Source organism: Gobio gobio (assembly GCF_949357685.1).
Source record: "Gobio gobio genome assembly, chromosome: 3".
Classification (NCBI taxonomy): Eukaryota; Metazoa; Chordata; class Actinopteri; order Cypriniformes; family Gobionidae; genus Gobio; species Gobio gobio.
The window spans coordinates 12,357,036-12,369,022 of record NC_137099.1 but is presented as its reverse complement, the minus strand read 5'-3'; the positions used below and the strand labels follow the sequence as shown (position 1 = coordinate 12,369,022).

The window sequence follows — 11,987 nt, the reverse complement described above, 5'->3', positions numbered from 1 at the left end:
AAAGCTCTCAGGACAAAGTGTTTTATGTGATATTTATGTACAGTTGGCTGATTGCAGAATGAGTCAGGGCTCCACCCTTGCGACTAAAATTTGAGAGTGTGCGACTGAATTTTACATCCAGTCGCACATGTGCGACCAGTAAATTTGCCTGCTGTCGGTACTGGAGAAATTAAGAAAATACAGTTATTATTTATAATTGATAGACGTTATATCTAGACGTAAAATTTATCTTTGCCAGCCGTTTCTATATGAGATAATATTAAACCATTTGTCCGTGATGCATTTTTGCTATTCGCAATCCAGGAGAGAGAGAAAGCGAGTGAGCTCTCTCACGTGGAGCAACAGCGAACACAACACGTCATCAGCTTAATGAGTGACGATGGCCAAGAGAACTACACAAAAGTTTAGTCTGCTTAAACTTTAGGGATGTGCTGTGATATTAATCTAATTTTATTTTCGATATCGGTTTCCAAGAATTTAAAAGAAGATATGAGGTAAAACTATTCCTATAGCCGTGTTCCGTCGAGCGCGACATCCTTCCCTTCACAGCCTTGCGCAGTCATTTCTCCCTAAACCTAAACTTAACGTCAGAATCAGTTGTTGTAAACTGCAGTCTGTTGCTAAACTGCGGGATGTGTTTGATAATAAAGAGCTATTAAATGCACAATAATCCGCGCAAGAGACGCTGTTTCCAACTTTAAGGCGGCTTATGTGTGTGTGCTGCGAAATGGACCGACTTGCACTTTATATTTTAGGCTTCGTGTGCGCGTCTAAACCATCAAATAAACAACAAATAGCCTGTGACAAAATGACCAGGTTGGAGAGTAGTTCCTTTAACAGTTTATATCTTAAATGGGCGTAAATAGTTTGGAGAAATAGGAGAATATGATATTATTAGTTCTGCATTCGGTCTTAAAGGGGCAGCGTCTAACAAACCTGCTGACGATTGAGCCATTAATTCGAATCGAACAAAAGGCAAATATTCACATCTCTTGAATTAATAACTTTAGCTTTTATAAGCATTAATCTATCAATTTATACAGTGAAAACTATGCAGTTATTTTACATTTCATTACTTTATTAGATTTCTTTGTAGGTTTGTTCTTTCTAAGTCATATTAATGTTAGCAGACCTTTCGAATGCCTGCACACTGGTCCATTTACAAATAGATGTTTTTTGTTCAAACATTGCTGTTTCTTTTGCTATAGATATTTTACTTTTCAGATTATTAAGCCATGTTAATTATGTTCTTAATTATGTTTTTTTTTTTTTTTTCATAAAAACTGTATAATAAAAAGAACCAATAAGAATACTGTTAAAGTACCGGATCGATAAGCAGTATCGGCAAGTGTAGTAATACCGTTAAAACCTTAACAATACCCATCCCTATTAGTAATACAGTGGAAATTAGTAGATTTGGTTAGCATGTTGATTTACGGTGTGCGCCCCTAAATTTTCTGGTTGTGCCCCTAAAATTTTCAGTTGGGGGCCACTGTGCTCCTAGTGAAAAAAGTTAGTCTGGAGCCCTGTGAGTGATTGGTTTTTTGGTTGAAAGCACTCAGGACTTTGAACTTGTTTTGTGTATCTCAATCATTTTCCAATAAGGATGATTAACATTAACATTTGGCAGACGCTTTTATCCAAAGCGACTTACATTGCATTCAAGGTACACATTTTACATTTTGTCAATTCTTGCTTTCCCTGGGAATCGAACCCTTGACTTTGGCGTTGCTAGCGCCATGCTCTACTCTTTTGAGCTACAGGAAACCACATCTTTTCCTTCCCTTCGCCTCTCTATTAATGTGCATGGACACAGAGCTCTGTGAACAGCCAGCCTCTTTTGCAATGACCTTTTGTGTCTTGCCCTCCTTGTGCAAGGTGCCAGCTGATTAACAGACTGTTTTTTCCCTTTCACCAATTCCCTTTCCTTTTCTTAGGAATAGGCCTTCTAATCATGGCTTCTGCTTATCTCAGTTTATTTAGTTGATAAGAGCCTGGGTGTGTACTGCTAGGATGGCATGTACAGATGAGGCGATACAAGCGTTGCTCCATTTCTGTTAATTTTATTAACAACTGCGCAACAAGTAATATAGCATGAATGCACTCTGTGTCTATTGACTCACTCTGTCTACCTTATTTCCCTTATTAGCTAGCATGTCACAAACAGATATAAGTTGCTCTATATATTACCGTACATAACCAAACAGATTTTCAAGTTATCACTATGTGAACATGTGAACATTCCACAACAATACCAATAAACGTAATAAAGAAACAAACAGCTTTCAGTGTCTTCTTTTATTCCCTTATGTCAATGTAATGTCAATTGAATTTAAATCTTCTTTAGAGTCACAAATGACTATCTAGTTATTCCGGGTAGACTAGAAATATAGCTGTCATAATATAGCTTGTAGTTAGAACAACAACAGACATGTATCATTGATTGTTTCAATCAGTGGCATGCACAGACCTCCTCAGGGGCAGAGGGACCAAAAAGGGCACAATTTTTTTTTTTTAAATATTAATAAAAATATTGCATATTTCATTGGCATTCAATGATAAGACATTGATACAAATAGAATGCATAACACATCAAACAAAAACAGGGAAATTATGATAATATTACTATATATATATATATATATATATATATATATATATATATATATATATATATATATATATATATATATATATATATATATATATATATATATATATATATATATATATATACATAATTATTTACTTTTACTTTGCTAAACAAAACAGTGAGAATCAATCAGGTAATTATAAGGAATTCATGTTCAGTTTTGTTGATGTTGTAAACCTGTATTGTAAGTATGGAAGTATTTGCTATCATGAAATAGGTAACATTTTACAATAAGATTTCATTAGTTAACTACATTTGTTAAAGCTACACATGTGTGATATTTTCCCCCATCTAGCGGTGAAAAGGTATATGACCATCCAGTGAATATTAGTTTCTGTTCCTCTCAATTCCAATTTTGTTTTAACTCCTACGGTGGCCGATTTAGTCCAAGATTAAAGGGTTAGTTCACCCAAAAATGAAAATTCTGTCATTAATTACTCACCCTCATGTCGTTCGACACCCGTCAGACCTCCGTTCATATTCGGAACACAAATGAAGATATTTTAGTTGAAAGCTGATGGCTGAGAAAGGCTTCAGATAGGCCTCCATTGGCATTCAATACATTGACACTTCCAAGATCCATGAAAGGCACTTAAAACGTCGTTACAAAGTCCATCTCACCACAGTGGCTCTACAATAATTTTACGATGCGACGACAATAGTTTTTGTGCGCAAAAAAAATCAAAATAACACCTTTATCCAACTTGTTATTGCCTTCCGTGTGTGCCTCCACGACGCATGCGCGAGAATATTACGTAGTCAAGTAACATGAACAAACAATGAACAGCTGTATTTTTATTAACTAACATTGACAAAGATTAAAATATTAATATACAATAACAAGTGTATCATGGTTAATGTTGGTTAATAGGAGGGGCACAAAAGGGGCAGGGGCTCACTGGAGAGATATATATAAAGGGTCTGGCGTAGGTCTATTTTCACTTGCTGTTTTCACAAAGTGAGAAGTCAACTGTGCTCCAGGACAGAGCTGATTTAAATATATCGAAGGCAGAAAAAACAAACAAACAAAAGAACAAAATGGGATCATCAGGGTCACAAGAAGTGCATCAACCAGAACCAAAGCCAGGTAAGAGGGACTTTCTTCCATAATTATTTATTATACAGAACACATTCACACACCGTAAATACTTCTCAGAGAGAAATTGCTGTTAAACTAATTGCTAGCCTATATGTTTTCCATAGAACTGAATAAACCATGGAGGATATTTGACTGGGGGTAAGCTATACTTGTACATAAGCTATTCCGTCTATGCAGACCAGTACTTTATTTCGTTTTTATGTGATGTTTTATTAACAGGTTTCGGGAGGAGCATGTTCAGATAATTAAACCTAATTAAACACAAGTGGAGCACATTAAGCTAATCAATTTAATCAACAATAAGAGGTGTATATATACAGTAGATTTACCTTCTTTTGTTGACCATTTTATTTGACCACCCCATCTCCTCACTTTGATTTAATAAACTCTTATTAGACGTCAACACAATCCATAATATAATACAGTGTAGTTCTAGGGAGGGATACTCTGGGTTCGGGCCTAAGTCTTAACACTCAAAATGATCTGTTCAGGTAAAAGTGCAATGTGTGAGCTAAGAATTTTATTTCCCTGTAAAATATTATTGGTATCTCATACGTTTTACCAACTTGAATTATTTGTTGTCTTAAGAATGACCACAATCTTGTGCATAACAATATATCTGAAGTAGGCCTAATTCTGCTCAAGTCTTCCGTTGTATAGCTACAGCAAGGCATTTTATAGGGGACTCACTCGGAAGTGGAAAATTATGATTGGCCATGATCACGTGTGATGTAACTTATATGATATTATAACATTAATCATTTCATAATTTATTTTAGCATGAAAATGTATCTAACATTTTACTTGGTGAAAATTACAAGAAGAAGAAAATTATACATTTTTATCAATTTCATGGTCTATTTTATCCTCAGAAGTTGAGCAATAATGGTAATATTGGCATTGAAATGATCTGGGTTGCATTTCCCATGCGTTCACGATAACGTTGTCTCTTAGCGCGCTACAAAGACTATAAAGATATAACTTAACTAAGATCGTTTCTGGAAACACGTATTAATGTTAAGATACACCTTAAGGTATAACTTAAGAACAACGTAGTGTTAAGAAGGTTTCAGGAAATCCAGCCCAGATAAGTGATTTGGTAACAAGAAGTGATATCAATCCATTCAGTTAGGCATGCCTTATATGTTTTGTGTTCAACAGTTGATTTTATTTTTTATATTGTAAAAAATAGGCTAATAATTGAACATATAGTCTAATGAATGATGAATATGTTATAAAAAAAATGGTTTCCTCATTCAATGCCTTTTTAAATATGTAATCTGAAAAATAAAAACTATCCTCATTCAATGCCTTTTTAAATATGCAATCTGAAAAATAAAAACTATATTTCATTTTATGGGTATGTCTAAGGGTACGTTTAAACACGACAACAATGTGCTAAAAATGGAAAAAAAAAAGAATTATTTTATAGATGTTATCAAAACGACCCCTGTTCACACAGATCCTTGAAAATGACTAATAACGCTCTGTATTATGCCAGGCAAGTTGGTTTTGTCACTTTGTAAAGTAGCTATGCTCCTGCGCACATAACTACACATTCTTTAGAATGCACATGCATATAGAGACAAATTAATGTTTAATTAACTATATTCATTAACTTTAGAAATAAAGTCATGTTTTATGCAAGGCATCGGGTGTTTCAATCACACGAAAAGACAGACAAGATTAGGTGACTCACATTGCGTCCCTGTATGTTTTATATATATATTTTATATATATATATATAAAAACATACAGGGACGCAATGTGAGTCACCTAATCTTGTCAAAAGATTAATCGCATCCAAAATAAAAGTTTGTGTTTACATAATATATGTGTGTGTACTCTGTTAATTATTATTTATATATAAATACACACACATTCATTTATATATTTAAGAAATATTTGCATGTATATACTGTATATACATTTATATAATCTATAATATATATAAATATAAATGTTTTATATATAAACATTTTTTTTCTTAAATATATACATGCTTGTGTGTGTATTTATATATAAACAATAATTAACAGAGTACACACACATTTAGTATGTAAACACAAACGTTTATTTTGGATGCGATTAATCGCGATTCATCTTTTGACAGCCCTAATATATATATATATATATATATATATATATATATATATATATATATATATATATATATATATATATATATATATATATTTGCATTAAATAAAATTAATTAAAGCACAGTAATGATTTTATAGATAAAATAAAAACACAACTGAATTTCACAGAGGAAATTCACAGAACCAATTCTGCGACACTGAGAATAAGGAACTGCTCTGGGCTGCGTTTCCCAAAAGCATCGTAAGCCTAAATTGATCGTAAAAACGATCGTACGAGTGATCTTAATATTAAGGTCTGTTTCCCAAAAGCATCGTAACTTAAGTAGCACTTGAAAATGATCGTAGATCTACGAGTGCTCTGCAGTAATCGTGACCCCCAATTTACACCGGCTGTGTTACGGCTCCGTCACGGCGGCGGAGTCAATAGGTTTCCATTAAAGTCAATGAGTGTATTTCCACTGAATGCGTTACAGCTGCGTTCCGACTCCGGCGATCCGCAGCCCTCCGCATCAGATACGCAGAGCTTCTATTTTTGCCGGATGCCGGAGCGCTCCACAGCACTACAGGGCAGAGTACGCAGGACAGGAAGTCGAGTGACAAAACAGAACAGCCAGAAACAAAATAAAAGATCCGTTTAATTTTCAAAATAAAATATACAGCGCTCATATTTCCCTACACTACAACTTGAAAACGTCATAATGGGCGGAGACAGGCTTGTTTTAACCCCGTTGACACGATGGATGAAGAAATGCTGATTATTGAGGTACAGAATCAACCCATCGTCTATGACCCCTCACATCCTTTTTATAAGGACAACATTAAAAAGGATGCGGCGTGGAAAACTATAGCAGAAGTGATTGGTGTGGATGATAAGTCACTATTTTTGTCCAAGAAATAAAGATAGAAAGCAAATAGCTAGTTATGTACTCGTAATGAGGAGTTATAAAGCTATACAGGTTAAATATCGCGCGATCACACCAGAATTCGCGAGATTACATGGGGCCTCGTGACGTCAGCTGTCAGTCATGACCGCAGCCGTTCCGCAACAAATCCGGACCTGGTGGGTATTGACGGACGACGGAACACGGAGCTGTCACGCAGCGGAGCCGTTCCACAGCCGTAACGCAGCCGGTGGAAATTGGGGGTAAAGCTCTAAGTGTATCGTAAGAAGACAGAGTTATGAGGTCACCTACAGGACAACCGGCAGATTACACCTTTAACTTTATTCAAGTGCATTGTGATAATACTATACGGTTTTGATTGTACTTTATTGTACACTTTTGTTTATTATTATTTTAATTTTAATATTCTCATTATTATCCATGTTGATTAAAAAAAACAGTTCTGCTGCTTAATATTTTTGTGGAAACTGACTTTGTGATCACTGGATATTATTTTAATTTTTTATGAGGGCATGTAACAAACAAAAAAATTATAAATACACATCTGAATTAAATGAGGATATTTATTTTCGTCTTTTTGAAAGGTATCTTCTCTTGTTTTTTTTTGTTCAGCCATTTTGTCAGTGCCTCAGCCTGTAGGTAGTTGCTTTATATAGACGTGTTTTGATTGCTAATCCACAGCAGATGACAATTATTAGGTGAAACGTTCAGAGGAAACGATTCCATATAAGGTTATATTTCAGCACTTCGCAAATGGACAGCGACTCTTAAGTAGCACTTAGAGCGCGTTCTCGCGCGTTCATGCTAATTACATTTTTGGGAAACGCACGTGGAATTGCTGCGAGTGATCGTAACTTCGCTCGTAGAACATGCTCTTTAGAGCTAAGATACATCGTTATTGGGTATGGAAGGCCGTTTCAGCATAAAAACGTTCCAGCGTTACTCGTCGTAATTATATTTTTACTAGTAACAATTAAATTAAAGAGCTCTATAATTCAATTATTACTAGTAACAATTATGATTAGAGAGCTCTCTAATTCAGTTCTTACTAGTAACAATTCCAATACAGAGCTCTCTAATTCAATTCTTACTAGTAACAATTCCAATTACAGAGCTCTCTAATTAAATTCTTACTAGTAACAATTCTAATTAGAGAGCTCTACAAATGAATTGTTACTAGTAGTATGTCTCCATTGACTTCCATTCATTTTTAATTAGAGAGCTCTACAATTGAATTGTTACTAGTAAGAATTCCAATTAGAGAGCTCTACAATTCAATTCTTACTTGTAACAATTACAATTAGAGAGCTCTGCAATTGCATTTTTACTAGTAAGAATTGAATTAGAGAGCTCTCTAATTCAATTGTTACTAGTAAGAATTCCAATTAGAGAGCTCTCTAATCAAATTATTACTAACAATTACAATTGTAGAGCTCTCTAAATCAATTCTTACTAGTAACAATTCAATTGTAGAGCTCTCTAATTGAATTTTTACTAGTAAAAAAACAAATTAAAGAAATGTATAATTGCAGAGCTCTGTAATTGAATTAGAGAGCTCTGCAATTGAATTCTTAGTAACAATTCAATTGCAGAGCTCTCTAATTGTAATTCTTACTAGTAACTGTGTTCCGAAGATGGAGATCTTACGGGTGTGGAACGACATGAGGGTGAGTCATTAATGACATAATTTTAGAACACTTCCATCTACTGGCCATTATTGTCATAGCACGATTTTACATTTTTCTTTTTACACCAAACGGTAAAAGTTTGGCCCACAAACATGATAACTTATCACATTTTCTTTGTTTTAACTTGTTTCAACAAAACTGTAGTGAAGTTCCAAAAGTTTCCATACTTGCTCATACAAACACTGGAGAAATTTACATAAGATCTAAATGACCTAAATTCCCAAAAAGAAGTGCACAATTGTGTTGCGTATAAAGGGAAATTAGCATTATATAATTTCATTTTAAAAAGTGTAGTGTGGTAATGCTATTCCAAATAAGACTCCATTGTGCCACATTGAAAAAAATCTGCTTTATGTGAAGTTCTGTAAAATTGTGTTTTGATTTGACAGACAAAAAGAAGCTCTAAAAGAAAAGTTGGAAAACTTCTCTCCAAGTAATCCAGATGTAAAGGACATCAAGATTCTGGTAGCTGGACAAATTGGAGCAGGAAAGTCCAGCTTTATTAACTCCATCGAAAGTGTCTTTCAAGGAAGGATCTCCTCTAGAGCACTAGTTGATACATCTGCTGGTGACAGTCATAGTTTCACACAAAAGGTAGGCATTTGTTACCTATACAGAAGTTGAAGAAGAATGTTTTCTAAAAGACCCAGAAATGTCATTTGACCCACTCTTGAGCATTGAGCATTTTAGATGATCATGTGAGGATTTGCTTCTATATTTTTGGTCTTCATTTGTAGCTCAAAGGATACACCATCAGAAGAGGGACAAAATCTTTGCCCTTCGTCTTCAAGGACATAATGGGCTTAGAACCTGAGGTGTTGGCTGGGTCGCAAACAGATGACATCATCAATATTGTGTTTGGCCATGTGAAGGACGGCTATAAAGTAATAAATCACTACATTAACATTTTAACAAAGTTTGTATGTGTAGGTTTGACATTTAACATATTTTGTTGAATTCCCAATTTTAGTTCAATGAGAAGGAGGGACTCACACACAAGGATGAACTTTACACCAGTGACCCTGCCCTCTCCGATCAGGCTTTCTGTCTGGTTTACGTCATAGACGCAGATAAAGTCCAATTCACAGATGCTAAACTTTTTGACAAGTTGAAGATCATCCGCCAGAGAATCAGTGATAAGGGTAAAACTGACCCCTGAAAGTTTGATTATGATTTTCATTCATAAGTGGAGAGAGAAGAGGGCATGAAATGTGTTGGGTTTGTGTGCGTTGTGTGTGTTGTGGACAAAATCCAGAGACAGGCTGCATTTTAATGCCAAGTGCAGAGCATGTGTCAAGGCTCAACTTTTCTGTTTAATTATTTATATGACCCAGACAATGTTTGTGGGTTAGTTATGTAAATATGTACAACAAACTGCCACAAATGCTCAAAGGTTTTGTTATTGAACTTTTACATTGCCTCTGCATTTGCTGTAGGGATTCCTCAAGTGATTGTCATGACCAAAGTGGATGAAGCATGTCCACTGGTCAACGATGATCTAAGAAAGATCTACACTAGCAAGAAGATCAAAGAGAAGGTGTGATATCATCAACCTGTGTTACAATTTGCCATATTGCAAGTATTTGCCCATGTTGATCTGATTATGTCTAACAGCCACATCTGATTTTCTGACCTAACATTCTGTTCCTGTCCAGATGGACCTGTGCAGTGCCAATATTGGCTTGCCATTGTCAAACATCTTCCCAGTGAAAAACTACCATGATGAGATTGACACAGAGGATGACGTTGATGTTCTGATACTAAAGGCACTTGAACAGATTGTTCATATTGCCGATGATAGATTGGTGGACAGTCAAAGTTACTGACAAAAATCACATATATACATTAATGCATTTGGAGTGGGTCATTCTTTGAATGTGATACAAATAACATTTTATAACATGTGATTTAAAATGACTGTAGGGAGGATTATGTGTAATTTAAAATTTAATCTGAGACTTAACAGAAAATTAACTGAAAGATTCAGAATTTGATTTTTTTAAAGAAAAGATGTACATGTAACAACATTAAAACTACTATTAAATTACACATATAAATAATTTGGGAATAATGCAGTGACAAGCCAGACCCACATCAAGATGTTTGGTCTGGGAACACACCATTGGCAGGGCTCAATTCGAGAGGCGGGATAAACGGTTGTCTTTCAAATTCCCTCTGCACGCAATTGGATAGCTCTACAACCAACCAGAGCAACGAAGAAGGTGAAGTGGAGCTAACGTTAGTTGATAGATTAAACTATTAAACTTAGTATCCGGTCGGCAAAACTCCGAACACATCTTCTTTTCTTAAGAATGACTTCAGTGCCGTTCTTTGTTCTTTTCTCAAAGAAAAGCTTAACTCTAAGTCTTCCAGAGTCGAGGCCAAAGCCGATTCGAAAGACCGCTGTTCGTCAGCTTCTTTGTTTACGAGTAGCACGCAGAACCTCTGCAACTCTGCCGTGACATGCCGTCATTATGTTAAGCCCGCACACTGACTCTATACACGATGTGATTGGCCTGACCAGAGTTTGGGTTTTCCAGCTCGCAGGTCTACCGAGATTTGCTAGACTACACTTGTGGCAAAATAAATTTGCTGCCGCTAGGGTGCGTCTAGATTTCTAGACTAGTGACACTTATTTTAGATTCTTCAATATATATTGTTTTACTTGATATATTTTACTTTATTGTTATATTGAATTACTTTTTGAACCTTTGAACTGATTTTTGCACCAAAATAAACATCCAGGACTGTATATTCTTTTTTTTTTCATCACTGATTTGACATATTGACTGCCGTATTTTGACAGATACATACTATTTGCACCTCAGTATTGTTGTACATTAACACGATGCAATAAAAGAGTGTAAATGATTATATTTATTTGAAATTATTAAATGGATGCCGCCTTACTAGGACAATAAAAGCCCTACACCTACCCCTAACCCTACCCAATAAATGCTTTTATTAATTTGGGAATAATGCAGTGACACTCTTATTTTAGATTCTTCAATATATATTGTTGACTTGATATATTTTACTTTATTGTCATATTGTATTGCTTTTTGCACTTTTCTTGGAAACTGATTTTTGCACCAAAATAAACATCCTGGACTGTATAGTCTTTTCTTTTTTTGTCACTGATTTTACATTTTGACTGGTGGTACACCCTAACAGGTTCAATTAAAAGGGTAGATGACCCAAAAATGTAATTTGGGTGAGGATGAGTACATTTTAATTTCTGTGAGAACTATCCCTTTAAGCCATTTCTGAATAAATACTCAATTGCTAACTTATTTTTTTACCCAAACACTCCACTTCAAAGTACTTTTTGTATCATATCTATACATCATATCTCTACAAACTTTATACATGTAAATATATTTCATTGTGTGCAGTATATTTGAGAAAAGGGGAGAAAGAATTGTCACACTTTTTACTCCAATGAATATTTGTGCAGACGATGAAACTGTATCTATAAAAAATACTCCATGGGAAAAATTAAACATTTCAAATTATTATTAGACAATTGTTTTGCTAATGCAT

At 34.9% G+C, this 11,987-nt stretch overlaps 1 protein-coding gene across 1 annotated transcript; it reads left to right on the top strand.

Moving 5' to 3' along the window:
• The first annotated feature begins 3,544 nt into the window (after window positions 1-3,544).
• Window positions 3,545-11,565, top strand: LOC307124416 (interferon-induced protein 44-like). The gene is made up of 7 exons (XM_079813594.1): window positions 3,545-3,740; window positions 3,857-3,890; window positions 8,834-9,038; window positions 9,182-9,328; window positions 9,415-9,586; window positions 9,881-9,981; window positions 10,100-11,565. Exons 1-7 carry the CDS (start codon window positions 3,692-3,694, stop codon window positions 10,268-10,270), a joined length of 879 nt encoding a protein of 292 aa, XP_079669720.1. The 5' UTR covers window positions 3,545-3,691; the 3' UTR covers window positions 10,271-11,565.
• Window positions 11,566-11,987: the final 422 nt, after the last annotated feature.